The sequence below is a fragment of the Diabrotica undecimpunctata genome, chromosome 2 (genome assembly GCF_040954645.1).
Source record: "Diabrotica undecimpunctata isolate CICGRU chromosome 2, icDiaUnde3, whole genome shotgun sequence".
Lineage (NCBI taxonomy): Eukaryota > Metazoa > Arthropoda > Insecta > Coleoptera > Chrysomelidae > Diabrotica > Diabrotica undecimpunctata.
This window is the reverse complement of record NC_092804.1, coordinates 43,293,584-43,318,091: the sequence shown is the minus strand read 5'-3', so window position 1 is coordinate 43,318,091 and position 24,508 is coordinate 43,293,584. Positions and strand designations below refer to the sequence as shown.

At 32.7% G+C, this 24,508-nt stretch overlaps 1 protein-coding gene across 2 annotated transcripts in view; it reads left to right on the top strand.

Annotated features, from left to right (window-relative positions):
- Positions 1-24,508, top strand: part of LOC140434467 (uncharacterized) — a 59,053-nt gene that overhangs the window by 19,791 nt on the left and 14,754 nt on the right. The window contains exons 8-10 of one of the 2 annotated variants that reach the window (XM_072522761.1): positions 3,365-3,559; positions 6,385-6,516; positions 16,230-16,360. In XM_072522761.1, the coding sequence (XP_072378862.1) occupies positions 3,365-3,559; positions 6,385-6,516; positions 16,230-16,360 (458 nt within the window). The remainder of the gene's footprint in view (positions 1-3,364; positions 3,560-6,384; positions 6,517-16,229; positions 16,361-24,508) is intronic. The other variant, XM_072522762.1, reaches the window with a different exon arrangement.

Sequence of the window (24,508 nt, the reverse complement as noted above, 5' to 3'; positions counted from 1 at the left end):
TACACAATACCTACTTCCTAGTTTATTTGTTAGTATCTCTCCCCTCAAGAACTTCCCCTCTAATTGTCAAACAGTTACAATAAAACCGATGATCACCCATCACCAGCTTATCCAGGATAGTTTGAAGTACGTTTTCTAAATCACTAAATAATTCTTGTACCGGCATCATTTAATTTACCATGTACCGTAAGACCTGAGGATGCATAGCAAATTGTAGTATGCGAAACCGGTCGTTGGTGGTAGATTTAAATAGATTGTGAGTAAGTCTTATTCTTATTTCTTTTACCTATTTGAAATGGACTCACACAGGCAACACATTCAAGATATTTTACATGTGTTTTTTCTTCAACAATACAGTTTAGTTACGTGCTTTTGTTTTTATATTACATATTACACAACGTGAAATTCTAATAATATTTAAATACAACCCCTACAGTATGTATAAAGGTATTCCTAACATCGTCTCTCGAATTTTGCCTTCGTCGTCGTCTTTCCAATTGATGTTAGTTTGATTAGGATGTTTTTTTTTTTAACTATGACGGAATACTTCCAGTTATAAAATTTATACAAATTATAAAACCAACTAATATTATATGTATCTTTTGGTTTAATTAATCGTTGTGAATGTGTAATGCATCTAAAAGATGGTCCTTTTCATCGTACTTGTAACTTCTTTTTTTATGCGTAATCATATTTTTTTTTTTTTTAATTAAAACTATTTCAGGTCTTGCTATCTGCTGTTCATCCAATTTTCTTTTGCCTTTGGGATGAATTTTTTGAGTATTTTTGTATTTCGTTTTGTCACGGTTTTTATAAGGTTTTGTTATATCCATCATGCCATTATTTCGTCCATTACTTGCTTTTAGTTTTATTGTTGTTTTGTAGTTTTTTATTTTGTATTGTTACACTGCAACTTTGAACGTGTCCCAAATACTTATTTTGAGTGTGCTTTCGTTTTGTCATTCATTTTCTTAAGAGTATTATTGGAGATATTTTCTAGTTTTTCTGGTGTACACATTCTGTCCCTTTTTTATGGCCAATAAATCCTACGATGTATTTGAAGAAAATTCAAACAACGTACACACAGTGGTTCTCCAATACCAATGAAGGCAAAAACGGTTTCATCGTGAACAAAAGTTATGACAACTGTGTTTTGGGATTATTTTGGTCTTCTTCTTCTTTCTTCTTTTTATGTAGTCATGACTTCGTCTGTTTTTCAAGGAAGACCACGAAAACGATGAAACTACTTAATGGTCGTTCCATCGTTTTCGTGGTCTTCCTACTGATCGTCTTCCTATTGGGAAACCGTCTCCGCCGTCTTTACTACTTTATTTGTGGTCATTCCGCTTATATGATCGTTCCATTTTGCTCTTCTATTTCTTACCCAGCCCTTGATGATCTCCACCTTCCATCTACGTCGTATATCTGCACTTCTAGCTCTGTCCCATAGTGTTTTATGATTAACTTTTCTGTTTTCATCTCTGCTATTTCTAACATCCTTTTTGTCCTCTCTGTGTCAGGTCGTGTTTCTGCCGCATGTGTCATTATTGATCTGATGACTGTTTTGTAAATTCTGCCTTTGTAAATTCTGTTCACCTGATCTTCCACTTCCGTTTCGAGCTTTCTGTAGCTAGATAATGTGATGTCTAGAGATATTTAAACTCCATCTTCATCATCAACCTGTATTCGTCCACTGCTGGACATAGGTCTCCCTCAGCTCTTTCCATCTGTCTCTGTCTCGTGTGGCTTGCATCCAGTTATTGCCAACATGTTTCAGGTCGTCTGTCCATCTAGTTGGTGGGCGTCCTCTGCTCCGTATTGTTTATTGCCTTGATCTCCACTCTAAAATACGTTTTGGTTATCGGTTGTCTGATAATCTGGCGACTTGTCCTGCCCAATTCCATTTTAACCATAGTGATGTATCCCGATCTAAATCCAACTTGTTCTCTAGGCTGATAGAAGTCTAATTTAGCGTCCAGTCTTTTTTTGATAATTTTTGTAAAAAGTTTATATATGTGTGAAAGCAAATTGATAACGCGGTAGTTTTTTAAATCTGTTACGTCTCTTTGCTTGTGCAATAAAGTAATGACTACATTATTCCATCGAGAAGGACTTTTTCCTTGGTAGATGCATTCGGTGAAAAGCTTGGCCAAAGCCTGGATAATTTTATTTCCACCTATTTTGATCGCTTCGATCACTACTCCGTCATCGCCAGGGGATCTGATAAACTCCATCACTTGTTCTATTATCTGACCTTCCAGCTCCAATTTACATATTAGGAAATTTGCTGTTATAACCATGCATTTTGTCTTTTTTGGGGAAATTAACATGTTAAATTTTCGGACGGTTATATTGAATTTTTGCAGCATACGTTGTAAATTATGTTCACTTTGAGAGAGTAATATTGCGTCGTCTGCATAGCATATTATTTGAATTTGTTTTTCTCCAATTTGGTATCCTTTTTTAGTTCCTACTTTTTTTATTATTTCATCCATAATCAAGACACAATAGAGGACTCAAAGAATCTCCCTGTCTTATCCCATTGCCAGCTCCAATAAGGTCAGTCAGGTCTTCTTCTACTTTTACTTTTATTGTGATGTTTTGGTAGATATTTTTGATCGTTTTGATTATTCCTCAAGGTATCTCTCTTGCGTACAATAAGTGGATAACGTCCTGTAATTTGACACCGTCAAATGCCTTCTTAAGATCCAAGGTTATTTGTTATCACTTTGTTTGTTAATTTTAGTGTGGTGTTTAATGTTCTCCCTTTTTCAAGAGAGGTATTAGGAAGCTTGATCTGCATTCTTGAGGAGTTGTTTTGTTCTATTATTTTATGGATTAGTTTTTTTGGTAAGACCTCGTCCTCCGTACTTTAGTAGTTCGTTCGGTATTATGTCTTCTCCTGGTCATTTTCTGTTGTTTTAATTTTCTTAATACTTCCTCTACCTCTTTCTCCTCAATATTATGGTCGAATTAGAAAATGCGAATGCAAATGAGACAATTAAAGAGAAACAACTTCATTTTGTAAACAAGAAAGTATTTTTCCATAAGGATATTGCACATTCCCTAATGTCTGCAATTGTAAATGCCAAAATTCATGAACACGGTTGGTAATTAGTGTCTTATGCACCCTATTCCTTTCATTTGACTACAGTGGTTATTATTTGTTTCCAAATCTGAAAATATGGCTTGGTAGTAAGCAGTTATTTTTGTAATTATCACGTAACATTGCTGTAAGCTATGATCTATAAGACTATATGTACTAAGAAGTATTTTTGGCGAAACAAAGTTGCGTTTTATTTGTTAGGTCACGTCGTTATCAAACAATTCCCTTACGTTCAATAACTTTTTATTTGTTACGCAGTTACAGATACATTTTCAAACCCTTCCTATGAAACTTCTAACATAAATTACCAATCGGAGGACAACTTCAGAGAAGATATGTTCGAACCCCCTGTGGGTGCTAATCCCTACCCGCCCAGTGAGGAATATAATCCCGAAGAAGATCTAGCTACATGGGAACCAGACTCTGGTTGGAATCCTCCTCCTCCTCTAACAGGTAAGTTGATCTTAATTAATAAATTTAACCATGTCATTGTAGTATGTTTATAATATAAAGTGCATCAATTTTTCAATATGTAAATGATAAAGAGGCAAAACTGTTGCGAATTACCTCACTTTAAACAGAAACGTTAGTTACGATTTATTAATGATTGGAACTAATGAATTCTTCTTCTTTTGGCATCATAACCCTGGATGGGTCTTTGCCTGTCTGGCTATGTCCTTCCATTCAGATCTCTCTTGTGCCCTTCTTCTCCATTGTCTTATGTTCATTGTTTTCAGGTCGTCTTCCACGTCATCCAACCATCTCGTTCTGGGCCTTCCTTTTTTTCGCCTTCCTATGGGCTTCCATTGTAACATTTTCTTTGTTGTTTTTGCATCGTTTTGTCTCTGCACATGTCCCAGCCATGACAGTCTTTGACTTTTCACAAATCTTACAATGTCATAACCTTCATTTAACTCATTAACCTCGTCGTTTCTCCTGATTCTCCATGTGCCATCTTCCTCTTGTACCGGGCCATATACTTTCCTCAGTATTTTTCTCTCGAATGTCCTGAGTTGGGCTTCATCTTTTTTCGTCATTACCCAAGTTTCACATCCATAGGTTACTACGGGTCTAATCAGTGTTCTGTAGATAGTCATTTTGGTTCTTTTGTCTAATAATTTCGATGTCATCAATCTTTTATTAGCATAGTATGTACGATTCCCGCTGGAAATACGTGCATTAATTTCGCTACTTACGGAGTTATTCTGATTGATTTCTGTGCCGAGATATGTAAAGGCATCCACTCGTTCGATAGTATAGTTGTCTATTGTGATATTATTTTCATTGTCAGTTATTCTTTTGACTGTCATATACTTCGTTTTTGCTTCGTTTATTTTGGAACTAATGAATTAGTTTATGAAAATATATTTGAGCTTAATTTGTCTGTGCTGATGATTTAACTTATTATGAACGTTAGTTTTTGGTATAAAATAGTTTTCAAAATATTGCTACTATAAGAATGACGAACTTTTTTTGAAGAATTTCTTTCCAAATAACTTTTTTCACTCTTTTGTGTTATAGCTGTTTTACGTTACAAACTCATCAATATTTCTGTCGGGTATTACCTTATAGTTAATATTAAAAACGGGATGTGGCACTCTGGGCCTGACCGAAAAGGGGAAGCATAGCTTTTTTATCGTCTGCACACGAGCGCATGGAACGATTGTTTTTAATTTATTTGATATTATTCAATTCCGACTCGATTTGATTCGATTCGATCCCAATCGATTCGATTCGATCCTATTCGATTCGATCCTATTCGATTCGATTCGATCCTATTCGATTTGATTCAATTCTCCAATCGAATATCTAACATGTGTTTCCTGTTATCCTGTTTGGCCTTTTAGAAATAATTTGATACTGGACATCACCAGGTTATGATCAGAGTTGACATCAGCTTCTGGGTACGTTTTTACAGACTTAACGGGCTCCATATATCGGGGTAATTATATGAGTATTTAGAATAAAATCTTGTGTTTTCGGACCACGTAATCCTTATTATCTGTTGAAGACTTCCACATCCACAGCCTACGTTTTGGTAGATTAAAAAAGGTGCTTGTATAATAATAAGTTTTTTTTGCTTTGACAAAATTTTACCAGCCTGTCACCTCTTTCGTTTCTCAATCCCAACCCGAATTTTCCAGCACATCCCACTACTTGACCTTCACCAACTTTACCGGTGAAATCGCCCATGACGAGGTTAATCTCCTGGCTTTTCAAGTCCTTATTGCGTAAGAAAAGGCTAAGTTCTTATTGCGATGTCTAGTTCTCTATAAAAATTCTCAATTTCATCATAACTTTTGTCTGTTGTTGGAGCGTAAACTGGACAAACTAACCGTACTCTCCGGTTATTCTGAAGTATGTACACTTTTAACAACATTCCAAGTAGCAACTTTCAAGGCTAACCCGGAGATTATTGGCATTCTCTGGCCATCTAATGCCTGCCGGGGACTGAGGGTCTGTGTTAAAAAGTTTGCTTAGCCTTGATTGATTTTACAAGGAAAAAAGTCCTATAAAAATACACTGTGCGAGTGGGGAAACTCGCATCGGCCATACGCATTATAACAACGTTGTCATTTAACTGGTAATGCCTAATTCTAAAATTAATGCACTGTATTGTATAGTAGGTAGTATTGATATAGTAGTATAGTTCACAAATAGTAGTGTTTCTCTACAATCTTGACCATGTAGCGCTTATTTTACAGTGAAGAATATTGTATTGAATTAGTTTTAAACACTATTACTTGTTGATCTAAGTGTGGTATGATTTCTTTTTCATATAGTAGTTGACGAAACTTATAGAAAAAAATTTGTGTGGTAAGTACATTATATAAAATGAAAATAAAACATGTGCACATACATATAACAAAGTACATGGTATTTGATTTAACTTTTAACTTAAAATCTAAGAAGAAGTATTACACGAACATATTAGTAGTTGTTAAGGAACAGCAACTTCCATACTAACGCCGTTTAACCGAATAAAAATTTTTGTTTGATCTTTTATAAATCTACGTTGAGATCACTCAAACTGACGAAGTCTATTATTTTTTTATATTCTTATGTCCATCCATTGTTTAATGGTCCAACATTTATTGAATGTTTTTGTTGTTTCTTTCCCTCATGGGTTTCCGACAGGTATGTCTTCTGTCATTTAGTTTTTTTTTACAGTTTCTTTAATAATTGTTTGAATCAGACAAAATATGATTATATATACTCATGCTTTAAAACAGCGTAATAAGTGTTAAGCTGATATATATATTTCTTAAATTTTTTAGACACCCCAGAAAGCCCTCCTATGTTCGAAACACAAGGTTATGCCAATCCTATAGAATACCATGAAAATGTTATAAACAGCAGAGCTATCGATGTAGATCACAGGATAATTCCAGGAATATCTAACGATATGGGTAAGTTAAAAAATGCGTGGCATCGATTTGAAAAGCGTCGCAAACGACAACGTATTGGATCGACACATCAAAATTTTGCAGCATACAAACCAGGACATCTAATGTGTGATTCAGTTTAGTGGGAAAAAACTATATTATATCTACAAGTAAAATTAACTATCTCAAAAAATCTAAACCGATACAACGGAGTATCGAAAGACCCGGCAGCGCGACCAACTTTTGTTAACCTCCATAATACTAGTAATTTACACTGTGGATCTGAGACAATTTGACGATAATTGACGTGTATTTTTTGCGAATTCTGTACCTTTTGACTTCAAATTTAGCAAGTTGTATATTTATATCCTAAATAATCTATATCTCAAGTTTCAAGAGTTTGTGTCCTTTCTATCCGGAGTTATCTGTAACTTTGGTGACCTCTAACTTATTGTCCCCCAATTCGATATGGTTCTTCCTTGAACCAAGAGGAGCATATATATCTAGTTTCAAAAGTCTGGGGCTTTCCTTCAGATCACACAGGCAGACAGTGTTAGATTCTTAATAAAATATATTGTAGTAGGGAGTTGCGGGACAGGAAAATTATGTGTATGAGGGTAAATTGATTTTTTTTCTTTTGTTACTGTCTTGACTAACTAATATTAGACAATTTTAATATATCCTTAGATTGACTCTTCTTCTTGCATAATCAGTGATCTGTTTAGTGATTTTTTAGCTATTATATAATGTACTATAATAGTTCTATGTAATAAATAAGTAAAACTGTAGTATGAAAAATGTATTTATGTTGTAGTGTTGTTATTAAAAAAGAGATAAGAAGGGTAGAAAGCTTTATAGTTCCTCTTTTGTTTTATTATTGATGTATTAAGTAACAACAATAATTATAACACTTCGACAAATTTATAAAAACGCATGTATTCAGAATGATCAACTTTTGTGGCAAAGTCTATTATTATAGGAGATACCTAAAAGTTATTCACAAAATTAGGAAGTGACTATAAGCTTCACATTTTAAAATTAGTTACAAATATACAGTGTTTTCCGTAACACTGTACTGCATCAAAAATATGTTTTTTTTTTTAATGAAACACTCTGTATTTTATTTTAAATTTAAAATCTGCTTCACTTCCTCGTTACAAGAATACAAATTTGTTTGGTGTTATACAGGGTGTTTAAAAAGTTATAACCAAATTTCAATGCCAATCGTAACAAGTTCAACGCCCTGTATAATGCAAAAGGGGTACAAAAGCAACGACCTGTTGTAGCCATAGTTTTTAAATAATTGTCAAAATTCATAAAAATGATTGATTTTGCTAATATTCTGTAAATCTAATACAGAGTAAATCAAAATACAAAGTCATTATTTACTCAGTATTTTTAAATCCATTACCCTGTATTTTATACCACCATCATAAACTTAAGTCGATGTAGCTTAATTTGTACCAAGTATTTCCTATTTCTATACTTAATAGTTTTGAAGATGGTTTAAATTATAGTGATAAAAGGAGTATTTTATAAATTCAATTTATTATTTTTATTTATTTTGCTGTTTACAAATGTGTTACAGCAACACACAAAAAAATTAAAAATTAAATAAAATTTTCCTTGTAGAATGTGTTCGAAATGAGCTCGAATAACGCCAATATCATGAATGGCGTTACAAGTATTTGTGAGTGATTGCGTTTTTAATTGCCTTCCATGTTTGTCGGTCCTGTGCCACTATTTCTTATTGTCTCACTCCCATTTTTTTCCAGGCCCTCTTTGACTGCATCTATTAGGTAAAACACTGTAGACAAATTCACGAGAGGATTTCAGTACAGTGGTTATGAGAAGCGACGTTGCCGCTTAGGCCTCTAGGCACGTTCATAGTCTGCAGGTATGATACAGATGTACAGTACGCGTTGGCCCTCCTGTACGATAACATTAAATCATGCAATACTATTAGAAGTAAATGTAACATTATTTACAACTTCAAGATTTTGCAAATTACACAAAATTTAATAAAACTATTTTCTTTTAAATCTTTTTTACTAAATTATACAGGGTGTAATAACAGAACGGAGTCTACTAGGGAAACTGCTACAAAAAAAATCGTAACTCCGTAGTTGCTACAAATTTAAATTGTTAATTTATATACCGACAGGATATATACCAACTTGGATCAATTATTACTAATAACAGTATCAACAATTATTACAAAGAAAAGTGTGTATACACCAAAGAATAAAATTACGCTAATAAAAGAATAAAAATTTATGTAGCCTAAATGCTACCTAATGAATAAAGATAAGACTTGCAATAACAGTGTCTGGTCTCTACTCCATTTCGGAAAAATCGTCCTCACTGGAACTGCCGGTGTTGGCTGTGATAATCACCGGTAGGATATCTTCTTGTAGGTTGTCAGCTATCCACATTTCTTTTTCAATTCTGATGACATGCTGTATCTAATTTTGCCACTGTTCAGCAGAGACATTGGCAAACGCTTCATGGATGAGTTGTTGCACACGATCTTTTTTAAAGTCAGTGTTTCGGGCTGCAACGTAATGTTTAACTTGGCTCCAAACCATCTCTATTGGATTAAGCTCACAGTGATAGGGAGGCAATCGTAATACTTCTACGCCGTATTTCTCGACCAAAGTTTCGATGTTATACTTGTCGTATATATCTGCATAACTGTTTGCTACATCCAATAGTTCTGACTTTAAATAATCTTCTTCATAAAATATATCCTTCTCTCGTAACCATTCTTGAATTTGTTGTTTGTTCCAGGAGCTTCTTCGGAAATTTTGTTTGCATGAATGATATGGAGCATTATCCATTACTACCACATTTTTTTCTCCTTTTGGGAGGTTTGCGATTAGTTTATTTTCAAACCAGTTTTCGAAAGACTCGCCGTTCATTTCGTCATGGTAGTCGCCTGAATCTTTTTTTGCTAAAAATACACATTCTGAATTTGGTAGAAAACCTCTATCAGATCCAACATGTAACAAGACAAATCTCGGACCTCTTTGTTTTGGATCATTTAGACCAGTAGTCAAGCCTTTTAAAAATGCATCCTTATAACTGGTTATGGTTGAATTCATCCATACCTTATTTACTGTATGTCCGATATTTACCCAACTTTCATCCAAATAGAAAATATTGTATCCTTGATTTCGATAATTCTGTATTTTTCTAAGAAATTTATGCCTCCAATTTATTATGTCAGGATGTTCCATCATTACTGCTTTCTTTCCTCTTTTTTCATAAACAAACCCCATCTCTCTCAATAGTCGATATAGAGTACTTTTGGAAAATTTAGGCAAATGTTCGTGTAAATTAACGACATCCGGGATAGGTTTGATTGTGGGAGGTATGTTCTTTAAGAAAAATTCCATGTGAACAAGTCTTCTCAATTGGCTCCTGATATTCTCATCGTAGGTAAACTCCCGATTGGTTTCCTTCTTGGTCCGTTTACGTGGGTTTTTCAGAATTTTGGGTAAGTCTCCATTATGATCCAATCCTTCCTGACGAATTTTCCAGACTGTCCTATCGCTAACACCCAGCGCTGTACTTGTTGTAGAAACAATTTGTGTTGGAGTCAGATCGGAATTTGTTGTTGTTGTATATATCAACATATTCAAAATAATTTGTCGCGCAAATAAATCTAAGATTTGTCCTTGTTTGAAACTTTTCACCTCCAAATGCTCCATGTTTTTGACACAGTACATAAAAAAAGTTTAAAAATAAATTGCAATTATTTTTTGACAAGTTAACGTACCTTCTCGAATGCACACACAAAACAGTTAAACCATTTCTACAAACTGCAAAACTGCTATAGATATACGCACTCGTATAACAATTATTAGTAGATACTATTATCAGGAAAATTCTAAATGGGTATTTAATTACAACAATACCGAAATTTCTACACGGTTAAACCATTTCTACAAACGCCCATTAATCAGTAAGCTATTCTACGAATTCTACGACTTTCACTTCGGAGTTCATTATCGAAATACAAAATATTAATCAATTACAAAAATTTTGTTGTTAGTAAAAAAATTCTTCTAATAATTAAATTTAATCTTACTCATTCATATCGGCAAATCAGACATATTAAACATTTTAAAGTAGAAGACATCAAAATGATATTGCCAATATTTATGAGTTGCAAGGATTTTATTGGAAGATAGTTCATTCAATTATATGAAATCAACTTTAACTTAAAAATATCAGTCACAAAAATCATAGCATGTGATTAGTGTTTTAGGTTAAATCTTCGTATTTTGTGCTAAGGTATCTCTAGTTACTATATGGATAACTGTTAATGAAACACCCTGTATAAATAATACTAAAATACAAATGATGTATTCTCGATATATTTTTGACTTATCTACTCATCGTGGCATTTTCTTTCTATTCATTTCAATTCTATTCAAAAGGTCTCCAAACATCCATTTCCGTAAATATGACAACAAGAGATGTAAGAAATTTTCTATTCGTCAAATACAACAGTGCTCAACAATTGATAAGGACCGAAGTAATATTTTACTCCATAAATAGCCGAAGTTTGTAAAAAATTAATATAATTAAAGTAATATTAATACCCCGACCTTATTATCAATTTTAAACGAAATAAAATAAATTTTGCCATTATGGCCATTTTTTACTAGGGTCAGCAAAAAGTTGAATATTAAAGTCGTCTATTTTCATTTATTCTATTCAAGTCATCATACTAGGATCTCAACAAACTTTTAAAATATTTGAAATCATAATTATGATCCTTATCAATTGTTGAGCACTATATTACGACGACGTCCGAATATTTTCTGGAACAGTCATTAGGGCAAATCAGTGAATGTTAGTGCAAAATTGCAAGTGCTCCGTGTGTAAGAGAGTGTTAAGTTCGAAGCCGGCTCTGCCACGTTGAGGCCGACGATGAACTAGCAACGCTGCAGCGGAATAATGCTGCATATAATTTATATGGAATAACTCCATTAACCACTGCATAAAAATAAAAATTTTAAACACATTAGAAATATAACCTGACATAGCCTGAATATGACATAGCATTATACGTTAACAAAACCTTGTTAATTGCTTAGTGGGTAAATGTTAGATTTCATATCCATCTGTTAGGAAATTGTTCATTCAATTCACTTTGGATAAGTGCGATGTAAATGCCATAATTGTTGATGGAGGTTGAACGGCACGTTTTCAAGTAAAATAGCTAAACGATTTACTAAAAAGTCCACCCTAAACGTTTAAGAACCACCTGGTTTGACTCTTCGTAATTATGTGGTACGGGGTTGTTGTAGAGTTATAGTTGAAGCTATGCCGATTGACAAATCCGTTTTTGTGAAACGTTGCTTCATCTCCGAATAAAACAAAATGGAAACAATTTCTTTGAACAATTATTTCTTGTTGTGTTTATTTACATAAAACTACAATCTACAATGAATCTTTTGAAGACATGAGTGGATAAAGGAGCCATATCACATTTTTTGAAAAAATGACTTTGCATTAATTTTTGAACTTTCTTGATATAGATCTAACCTCCCAATAATAAAAAATCCTAGATTTAAGATTAGTTAAACAATTTTTTAGATGAGGAAGGCGCCAATTCACGCGTACAGTGTATATTTTTAGTGGATAAAGGTGTTATGTTACATTTTTGATACATAACACCTTTATCCACTAAGCAATTAACAAGGTTTTGTTGACGCAAGGGTGCTATGTCGATATATTTTAAGGTTATATTTCTAATGTGTTTAAAATTTTTATTGTTATGCATTGGTTAATGTAGTTATTTCATTAAAAGACGGTTGTAATATAAATAATATAATAAGAAGTCATAATGGAATGTAGAGGTAAACGAATTCTACAAGTATTAAAAGAAAAAGACGAGAAGTCTTGTTCTTCCAATCACGGTAGGGTATTTTTTGTTGTAAAAGTACCCAGTGTTTTACCTAATAGATGCAGTCAGAGATGATCTGGAAAAAATGGGAGTGAGACAATGAGAAATAGTGGCACAGAACCGACAAACATGGAAGGCAATAAATTATAAACGCGGCAATCACTCACGAATACTTGTAACGCCATTGATGATGATGATGAAGAATTTTGTAAGTGGCGTTTCTTGCAGTTTTGTTATAGCATTCAAATCGTACACGATTAGTTTGTGTTGGGTGCGGGGAAGTGCACCTGCAATATTCTTTTTATATTGAGCGGCCTTTTTTTGTAATACAAAAAAGAATATCTGATTTATATCCTCTTTTAATTGGCACTATTGAAAGAGGGGAGAAATTGGACATCGTGTATCAGTTGTAGTTATCCTTGATCTGCCCATAGCGCCAACTGTCTATCATTGCCATCAGTCTGACTGTAGCCCCATGCATTATTCTGACAATTAAAATCGTCGATAGTGGAGTTGGGGTTGCAGTAGTTAAAGTTATCAGGTGCTGTGAAAGTGAAATATTCCCCAGGTGATTGTACACAGAGACCACAGGGCAATTTAATGTGTAGATAGTGAGAATTCCTACATTGTGGAGTTCATTAAGAGCAGATGATAATATATTCAAACCAGGTTGGCCAAAGTTAGCACTTCCATATTTTTCATGTGGTCTTGCAATGGTCAATTCCATACCAGATATATTAGGCTTGGAGGAAGTCAGCCCTCTGTGGATATCCTGTAATAAAACACACATTTGTATTTCTCATTATGTTAATAAAACTTCCTTGCCTCTAGATATTCCCTCAATATTAATTGAGGTTATCAAAATGGTGATTCTGAATAGGACCATTTTCATAAAACCATTTAAAGGAGTGTAGACGAAGAATAAAAATGAAATTAATGCCCAATTTCAATAGTGTCTCTGATGCGATCTTCGTGAAGGTTGCTTCTTTATACCATATTAGCGATAGATGAACAAAATAGATATTGATGAACACATAGATTTTTTCGAGAAAAATAAAAAGTAACCTTTTGTAATAAAGCTCGTATTCGCTCTATGCAAGTATTTGGATGGGATACGAGAAACGATCGTGCGTGTGAAGCGGCGAAACGTTGCATTTTTATTAGCTCATTTCATAAGTACTGTCATTGAAGAAAATGTGATTTCGCAAATATTGTATTTTAAATGTTAAAAATATGAAAAGAAATAATCAATTAAAGTTCTATTCATGTCCAAATTATAAGTAAAAATTAATGTAAAGAGAAAAGTGGCTTTCTAATATAAATTACAATAATTATTGTACTAAATAAACAAGTTTAAGTCATTTTATTTGCAGTTTACTAAAAACATCGTTTATCTATGACACTATGTGTCTCTCTTTCGAAATTTTTACCTTTTAATAACTTCTATCTTTAATTTTTACAATTGTATTTATTATTTATTACATTTTTACAATTAAAATTTCATTAAAAATTTTTCGAAGTAAAATGTTGATATAAATTGCAGTAATTATTGTATGAAATAAACAAGTTAAGTTATTTTGTAGTTGTTTGCAGTTTACTAAAAAGTACGCTGATCTATGATACTGGGTGTCTCACTTTCGAAATGTTCTCCTTTTAATAACCTATATCTTTAATGTTCAAATGACGAAATCTAAACGTAAATAATATACCTATTTACCAATTTTTACAATTAAAAATCTATTAACAATTTTTCGAAGTCAAATATTGATATAAATTATAATTATTTTACATAGTTTACATACGAGTAATATATTAAAAATGCTAATAGTTTCGTTGATCTATGACACTAGATGTCGCTCTTCCGAACTTGCACATACCGAATAATATTGATACAGACTGGTAATATTACATTAAAAAGGATTAACATTTCAAAGATAAATAGTTACATTAGAAATTAAAAAAAATTTAATCGTTATTCGTTTCTATAATTCGATATGGTAAAAATTGACAATATTTTAGTAATAAAAAAATATTTCGGAGTCATAAAATGTCATACATTCGATAAATTTGTCTTAAAAGATAGTGTAGTAGTAGATGATATTAGTTTTTGAAAATACATAATAATAATGATAATTATACAGCTGGGCCATGCAAAAAGTGTTACTGCTCGCGACGTCCAGATGCGTGCGGAAATTTTTGGGAGATACTTCAGAATACCAGTTCCTCTAAACACGGAAAGAGTCCTCAGAGCTCATTCCTTTTGATACCGCAGATATCTGGGATGAATGAATTTTTCGCAAAGAGTGAGAGCCTTAAATTTCGATCATACAAGAGTACTGCAAGTAATGGAGGCTATATTGCTTACTGTCTCACTCATCCATCAGCCGACTCAATGGGATTTATTCTTCTTCTTCGTATGTATGTTAGGCTTTAAGGCATGTTGTTTCCGTACTGATTTAGCAGTATTTGCGATGTTGACTGCCAGCTTCCTCTCCATCTTTTAGGGGGTCTGCCTTTTGGTCTTTTACCATTTGGTTTTCCATCTCTTACTATTCGGGCAAGTCTCTCTCTTCCCATTCTGTTAAATGTGTTGGTTCCATTTTCGTCTTGACATCCACATCTGACGATATCATGTACTTTACACATGTCTGTGATTTGTGTATTAGGGATTCTGTCTCTTAAAGTTTTACCTGCTATCGCCCTCAGTGTTTTCATCTCTGTTGTTCTTAAGATTTACTTTGTAATTGTTGTTTCTGCTCTTGTTTCTAAAGCATAGGTTAATATCGGTCGTACACAAGTCTTATATATGCGTGTTTTTCCTTTTATTCTCATGTTCTTATTTCTCCATATCACGTATTGTACACATCCTGACACGTACGCTGCTTCATTAGTTTGTATGCTAGTTCCTTCGGAGATGCTGCTGGTTTTCATAATACGATATTTGAGTTCTCAGATAGTTGAATTCCGATACTTGTTCTATTATTTCTTCGTTTATTATAATTTTTCATCTCATTGGCTCCCTGGCAATAACGAGGGACTTTGTTTTTAGTGCTGATATTTTCAGGTTAAACTTTTCTGCGTTAGCTTCCAAAGCGTAGATCATTCGTTGTAGATCATCTTCATTATTGGATATTACTGCATCATCTGCGTAGCATAAAATCTTTATTGCTCTGTTGCCCATTTTGTACCTTGTTCCAGACATTGTTACTTCTTCTATTAGTTTGTCTATTATCCAGTTAAACAATAACGAGCTCAAGCTATCACCCTGACCACCATTAAATGTTGACTTCCTCCGTTAGTACGGTTCCTATTTTTATTCTTGTTTTGTGATCAGTTAATATCCTTTATTATCTGTATTATAGTGGCTGTTATAGTTTCTCTATGTTAAAGTTTAACCACATCTTGTAGTCTAATACGACCGAATGTTTCAATGAGGTCGATAAAACACATTAATGCAAGTGTATTAAATTCTACTGCTTTCTCTCCTATTTGTCTTATTGTGAATATGGCATCGACAGTTGATCTGTTACACCGAAACCTTTGTTGCTCTTCACATATTTGATACTTTTCAATTATTTTTTCAGCAAATATCATAGTCAATAATTTCAAATTGGTGTCAAGCAACGTAATAGTTCGATAGTAAGATGGGTCATTTTTGTCTCCTTTTTTTATGCTACTAGATTAAAAATTTTCTGGCTGGACGTGAGGCTCGAATCAACGAATGCAACTATTCTGCTTCACAACGAAGGGAGCGCTGCTAGCCCGTTGATAAAGATAAACTTCTATTTTGTGTTTAAATTTTTCATCTTATTTTCAGATGATTCTCAAAGTAGTCTAGGAACAAAAGATGTTGATCACCGAAACTTGATAAGCCTTACAGGATCTCCTGGACATTCCAACTCTCAAAATTCTCTTTCTAATAGCCTTTGGAACAATCAGTCAGATCAGGTAAGTTTTTTTATATCTTGGTGATATTTTTATAATTTTTTATATTTTTTCACGCACTTAAGTATATTACTTTGTTCGCGTAACACATTCAAAGCACAATCCTAGTAATACTACAGTATTATTTCGTAGTATTAAGAGGTCAGTGCAACATAATCAGCATATTTAGACTGCCTTTTTTTTAAGTTGTGAAAATTGGTTTTAGGGTATGCTAACAACAACAATTTTTGTTATTTAAACATTAAGATCGTTAATAACATTATTTTTTATTAATAACAACATTTGTGTATTATTGCAATTTGCAAGTAGATTATAGATTGTAAGTAATACCTCGTATATCTTATCACATTGCTACTGACAAATATTTTGTACGCACTCTATGTGGCTATGTTCATGGCTTTCGGATGCGTTGTAATACCTGTTGTCGAGCCGTTGCTTCACAAGATAATTAAAGTTTTCAGTAGTTCCTCTTCATCTTAGGAACTACGACCTGTAACGGGATCCAGTTTCGTAGTTGTTGTATAATTTAGTCCCCTTTGTTCGTTCCTGGTCCATTCTTGTCTCATGCGAAGCTAGGTAATGGAAAATTACTCCTGACAGAGCCCTTTCTACTAGAAGGAGAGAGATTTGCAAGTAACTTACTTTCAAATGAAATAGTAAAACTAGAAACACCAACAACTATAATAACCCATTAATCAGGAATGAAGAACATTATTGATGTTAGCTATCAATATGAGCTGTTTAGATTAGATGTTTAGATAGTTTCCAATCAAAATTTAAAAACCTCTTCGTTTTTTTGTAGCCTTGAAAATATCATTAAACATTATCGAAAGTATGGTGTAGTGAAACAGGAGTACTCTATTTTAAATCATAGATATCTAACTTATTCCCATAATATAGAGTATTATTTATAAATAAAAAATGTTTTACAAATATACTTAATTTTAGTGAAACTTTACATTGCTTTCTCTCCCACCTTCTCTCTCTATCCCTCTCTTTCTCTCTCTCTCCCTATGTATATATATATATATATATATATATATATATACATATATATATATATATATATATATATATATATACATCCTACTATCATTTTCGCATCGATACATTATGCTTTTACCATCAATTTAGCATCGTCTTGCAAAGTAGCATCTGTATATCGACGCTACTTTACAAGACCTTAATAACTGTTTTCCCGTACTTGTTACGAGAATTTTAACCATCTCATTGATTAGAGTCTTGATACCGTGTTGGTATTTTAAAATATCCGCTTTCTCTTTTTATCCCTTACTGAGTTATATAAGTTTATTCCAGAAAATGTTTGAGTCAAAAATGATGGTACAGTGAAAATATTATATATATTTAGTTCAGGGTTTTACCGTTTACTCGCTGCCATTATATACATGAAAATGTATATCCCACTTTCATTATCAATCATTTTAGCATCAGAAATTTGGCATCGTTGTTGAATATAATATTACCCACGACGAAATAGTAAATTTAAGAATATATATATATTTTTTTCATCTACAAATCATTCTGGCATCATGTTTGGTTAAAAGTAACGGGTTATGATATATTGCAACTACCTATTGTATCTTCGCTCCAATTCGTCCAGTCGCGACGTACAGCACCTCAAATGATAGGATTTAACCAATAAAATACAATAAGACAGAAAAATCAAATATAGCAGCATGTCAAAAAGGCCTTAATTATATATCTTCGTTTCTATAAGTCCAATCGTGACGTACAGTATCTCAAATGACAGGATTTAACCAATTAAAAACAATGAAATAAAAAAATTAAATACAGCAACATGTCCAAAGGGCCGTAGTCACGTATCTTCGGTCCTATTAGTCCAATCGTGACGTATAGTACCTCTAATGATAGGATTTAACATAAATAATACAATGGGATAGAAAAATCAAATGCAGAACAATGTCAAAAGGGCCTTAGTTGTGTATCTTTAGTTCTATTAGTCCAATCATGACGTGCAGTACCTCAAATGAAAGGATTTGACAAATAAAATACAATGAGGTATAAAAATTTAATGGAGTAGCATGTCAAAATGGCCTTAGTTATGTATCCTCGGTCCTATTAGTCCAATCGTGACGTACGATACCTCAAATGATAGCACTTAAACAATAGAATACAATGACATAGAAATCAAATACAGCATCACGTCAAAAGGGCCTTAGTTACGTATCTTTGTTTTTAGTGGCCCAATCGTGACGTACAGTACCTCAAATGATAGGATTTAACCAATCGAATACAATAAGATAGAAAAATAAAATACATCAGCTTGTCAAAAGGGCCTTAGTTATGTATCTGCGGTCCTATTAGTCCAATCATGACGTTTCGTACCTTAAATGATAGAATTTAACTAATATAATACAATGAGATATAAAAATTAAATAGAGTAGCTTGGCAAAAGGGCCTTAGTTATGTATCTTCGATCCTATTAGTCCAATCGTGACGTAAAGTACCTCAAATGGTACCATTTAACTAATAGAATACTACGACGTACAAATCAAATACATCAACACTAAAAGGACTATAGGTATATATCTTTGCTCCTATATATGTTATGTCAAAAGAGGCTTAGTTGCGTAAACGAATTAACGCACAGAAGTGTGTGGCATATTACGTGACAGGATTATTAGCGAATACCATACGATTACGTCATACATCTCTTTGCATACGTCCACTTTTAGTTAACTACTTAGTATGTATTCAGTACTTTGCTTTACGGTTGTTGAGGCATTAACTCAAACAGAAGAATGTTAAAAATCTTGAAAGCTTTGAGATGTGGTGCTACCGCCGTATACTAAAAATAAGTCGGGTGGATAAAATTACAAATGAAGAGGTAATACGCAGAATAAATAACGATCCAGAAGTTATACTGAATATAAAAAAGAGAAAACTTGAATAGTTTGGCCACCTGATGAGAGGACAAAAGTACACATTCCTACAAAATATAATGCATGGAAAAATCCAAGGACGCAGAAATCCAGGCCATAGAAGAATGTCCTGGATGAGAAATTTAAGAGAGTGGTTTGGCTGTACCACTAACGAATTATTCAAAACAGCAGTAAATAAAATTAGAATCGCCCTAATGATATCCAATCTCCGATAGCAGAGGCACTCAAAGAAGAAGATATGATAAACTCGAAAAATCTCCAACGTTCACTGTTAGACATATGCCTCCCGTTCAGTATACACATTTACTGCTCCTTGACGCTGTGACGAGAATGAGATAGGATTTAACAAATAGAATGACAGAAAACTAAAAAAGACAATGTGTCAAACGTGGAATGCGTCGCAGAACGTGAAATATTAGCGTAAAATTATATGATGCCATAGACGGTTCTTTAATACCCAGCAAACTCGCTTTGTAAAGTTACATAGCAGGGATCTGTGCGAGAAAAAGTCGATCATTCGTTTTATAACCCAAAGGGGACCATAAAATATTCAACGTTAAAATTTGACATAATGTAACGGTATGACAAATCTTTTTTCTCCCGCATGTGCTTGCCTGTGTACCTATACAAGGGAAGTCGTGCATAACCTTTAAGTTGATCGTAATACATGCAATAAAACATAAATGCATATAAAACTGGAACAACAAGTATGTTGACGACTTGGGTTAGTATATACAGTGCATTCCGTACGTTTTTTAAACATGGTTAGGAAATTGTTGACTGGAGGCTATTAAAGAAGTTCTTAAAATAATTGCGGGTCACCGCCTTTTCTGTAAATGGAGTGAATATTGTTATCGATTTAATTTTTTTCTTCAGTTGAATAATTCCTGCTGGTATTTGGTCTAAGCTTACTTCTTTTTCTCATTCAAACTGTTTCATAGCTAATTTTACTTCCTCTTTATAGTGCCCTGTTCACCTGTTTTGGTAATTTCGGACTATTTCATCTCTTATAACATAAAACAGTTGTTTCAGATATCTTTATCGCGTTTCCTTTTTTTTATGGATGAATATGCTGCCGTTTTCATCTCCTACTATTTCATATGGAGCTACACGATTAACAATTCCAAATCAAGAAAAGACAAATAACACTCCGAATTATATTATACAACTAATAGTCGAAAAATAAAGAGCAAGAGGTAGATAATCAGACAATTAAGATGAGCGCTACATGATGTACGCAATGCCACATTTGAACACTACATTAGTACATTGTCTAAAGAAGATCATTCACTATGGATAGCAACAAAACACTTAAAGAGACCTGATCAATACAACCCACCAATTAAGAAAGATGACGTTAGTTGATGGAGATCAGACCAGGAAAAAATGTCAACATTTTCAGAATACCAGATAATAATAATCAAGCAATAGAACACTGAAAACTTTTGTTTTTAACTGTACGCCCGTGAATGACTTATTATTTTTTAAATAACACTTAATATTGCACTTTTTTATTGTATTTTTTTCCATCTTTCAAGATAATTCTTATAGGAATATATTTATTTATAACATACGGTCTTATGGGAACAAGAGTTGCAGTAAAAGATTTTTCTAAATATAGAATGTAAACCATATTTCCAATATATTTGTGAAAAAGAACCAGTTTATAATATTCCGGACGACGTAATAAAACCTTATTTTAGACTATTGGTCGATGAATTGAAATCATTGTTCAAGAAACGAATTATTCATGTGCAGATGTTTTACTATAAAAACATGTAAAACCAAAATCTCGATTAAAAAAATTGCAACCAGTTACTCACGATGAAACTTAACCCCATTATTGATTTTACAAGTAATAAAATGGGTCGACAAAAGACCAGTTTTAATCCTTACAACATTTAAACATAATAGTTATATCTTGGTTTAATCAGATGAAAAGAAAAATTATACACAAGTACTAAAACCAAAAACTATTCTCGATTATAACTTGGTGAAAAAGAGTGTTGATTTTAGTGATTAAGTGGCTTCTTACCAAAGACCAATACGCAAAATTCTGAAGTGGTACCGGAAAGTGGCAGTGGAATTAATATTTAATACCGCATTTAATACCGCAGTAGTAAATGCTTAGTTGCTAAATAATAGAAAACGTAAAAAAGCGACAACCTATCCTTGAGTTCAGACTGGAGTTCGCGAAGGCATTTGCAAATAAAGAAATGTTGTAACCCTCACGAACAGTTACACCCAAAAATACCATCTCAGGCAAAGCGATGTAGATAATACAAAGAGAAGAAAGTGTACAAGATGTAACAAAATTTTAAGAAGAAGCATGACTAGTAGAAAGGACGATAGAAAAGTTAAAAAAGTTAAAATATACTCTGAAGAATGTGATGGCAAAACTGGAATATGTCTAGTGTGCTTCAATGGAGCACATTAAAAAACAATTTTACTTATACAGGAACTATTATTGAGTAAAAACGTATTATACCTCAAGTGGCCTTATAGTATTGGAAGTCGTAAGTTGATAGTTTTAGTAGAACATTTTAATTGTTAATTACCTCCGTAAAAGTGAGTTATAGTATTTATAAAAAGATGGATGTAAATAATATGCCTTCGACATCTAAAAAAGCTAAATGTGAATATAAACATAGATTGACCACTGCTGAATTACAATCATTGTTAGAAGCATCTGGCGAGGACGATGTAGATTAAATGAATGGTGGAAGTGACTCTGATTGACTCTGACGAAATATTTGCACAAAGTCGTTCAGAAAAATCGAGGATTGCGTTTTGGAAAGAAACAACACAAACAGAATTTAAGACTTTTCTCGGACTTATGTTCCATATGGGGACAATTAAGATGAACCGTCTGAATGACTACTAAAAAAGTATGGGTAACTTCTATAATAGTGTTGACTTGACTAGATAATTGCTCATAGCCCATATTAAGAAATAAGCGAATAGATAATCCTCACTTGTCAAAGAAACTGAAAAAACGTGAAGTGGTCTAAAAACTAAAAAGTCCCCTATTCAAACTGGTTCTTAATAAAAAATTTAATAATATGTTAAAGTTTTTTTAATATACCCTAAAACTAAAAGCGAAAAGAATCGATTGCAAGTTACAAAATACTTGTAGAGTCATACTGTTTGGACAAGTACGGTTGTTTAAATAATCGCTTTCTGTCATAAACAAATTGAATAAATTGTAAAATATTTTTGGATCTGCTTGATATTTAGCACACTTTAATAACTCATCAATTGCCATAATTGCCTGTCATTAGGCCAAAAACAAAGTTATTAACATTATTTATAAATTACTACAAACATAATATCAGAGTTTACGGTTTTTTGGAATTATATCAATTATTTATGTATTTAAATTTGGTATTTCTCTACATAAAAAACTTTTTATGGTCTACAACTATTATTTGAATTATTTTTCTTTAGAATGTATACAAAACGTTTTATAAGCAAAAAATTATTTTTTTTTTGCCTTTTAAGATTGTTTAAAAAAACAAAGCAAAATCAACTGTACGTCTTTACGAATTTTTCGTCAGCTACCCCTCATACTATTTAGAATTTAAATTTCTGTATAAGATTTTTTTAAATTATTTAGCGAGGTTCCGTGAACTACTTTCTTATGGCATGGTCAAAGTCAAATATTATTTTTTTATGTGATTAAGCCACAATTATTGGTCGTTATTGAGATGAAAATTACATTTTTAATTAACTAATATTTAACGTTTTGATTTCCACTATTATTTTACAATAGCTTTGTTTATTGTACTAATTATGTAAACATGTGTATACACATTTTGTACAGAAAAACGTTGTTTGAGAACGATTTCCGGAATGGAAATCAAAATTTCAAACATTATCACAATCACAACCAATAATAAAGGCCTTAATTCCATAAAACCATAATATTTATCTCAAACTATTCATCGATAGCTTCGACTAAACAGGTTGTAAATTAAAATTTATGTAAAATATTCCCCTACACGATTCTCTGGGCAAAAATATCTAGGTTAAATAAATATAACATCTAAACGAAGAAAAAAACCTGTTGAGACTGCAACTTGTGAGCAGGTAGTTTCAATGTCGTCATTCGAACTTGACCCAAACAACCGATCGATATTTAGGTATCTAAAATATTATTTTAAGGATTAATACCGGCAACATCTACTGGCTCTAAAATGATGCCAAATACAGTGATTTTACCGCTCGATGTTAAAACGTAGGTTTGATGTAAAAATTAAATATATAAAAAAAATCGGGATATTAAAAAACCGACAACAGTGCCAAGCCTACAAAGGTACCCTAAACGAACATACACAATTTATAAATAGAAAATGATAGCAATTCTTGGTGATGCTAAATTACTGCAACGTGAAAAGAGTTCTAAAGGATAGCGGGATGTATATATATATATATATATATATATATATATATATATATATATATATGAGGCGTTCAGAACCGTAGTGGATCATGTCCATAATACTTAAGTCAGAGATATTTAGAGTTTAAGTTAACAAGCTCTCTACTATTACATAATACACCAACCAACCTAATCTAAGTGACAACCTCTTATGTAATATGCTGTTTCAATAATTAAACTATGTGTAATATTAAATAAACAACCTTTTTAGAAATAATTGGAGACACTTCAAAAACATTGGACTTGATCCATTATTACTCTGACATATTTGGTGAAAAAAAAAATGGATTAAATAACGAAGTATGACAAAACTGGAATTTTAGTTACAAAAAATAATATTAAATAAAAAACTTGTTACAACAATATTAAATAATACTCTCACAGCTTAAGTGGCATTAATTTTAATCATAATAGACCAGTTCATGATCGTTTATGTCGTCTTCTTCACCCTGTTGCTGGATTCGTGAACGGGTTCCTCTGTTTATGCAGAGATTGTTAAAATGATAGTGTGTGACTGGTGGCAGATCATATGGAAGGAGAGACAGCATATCCTTTTCTTTGCTTCTGTCAAGAGTCTAGGTGTGGGGTACAGATGACTTTGATTACCAATGAATTTTGAGACATTTATTTTGACCATGGAGACAGTAAAAAACGGAAAATATTCATTCAGCGTAAGTTTGTACTTCAAAACCCAAGGATCTTCTCCCTCGTACCTCATCCATTTCATTTCTAACCACTTTACAGTTGCTCCATCACTAGCTTTTTTCCTATTTACAAGCACATCTC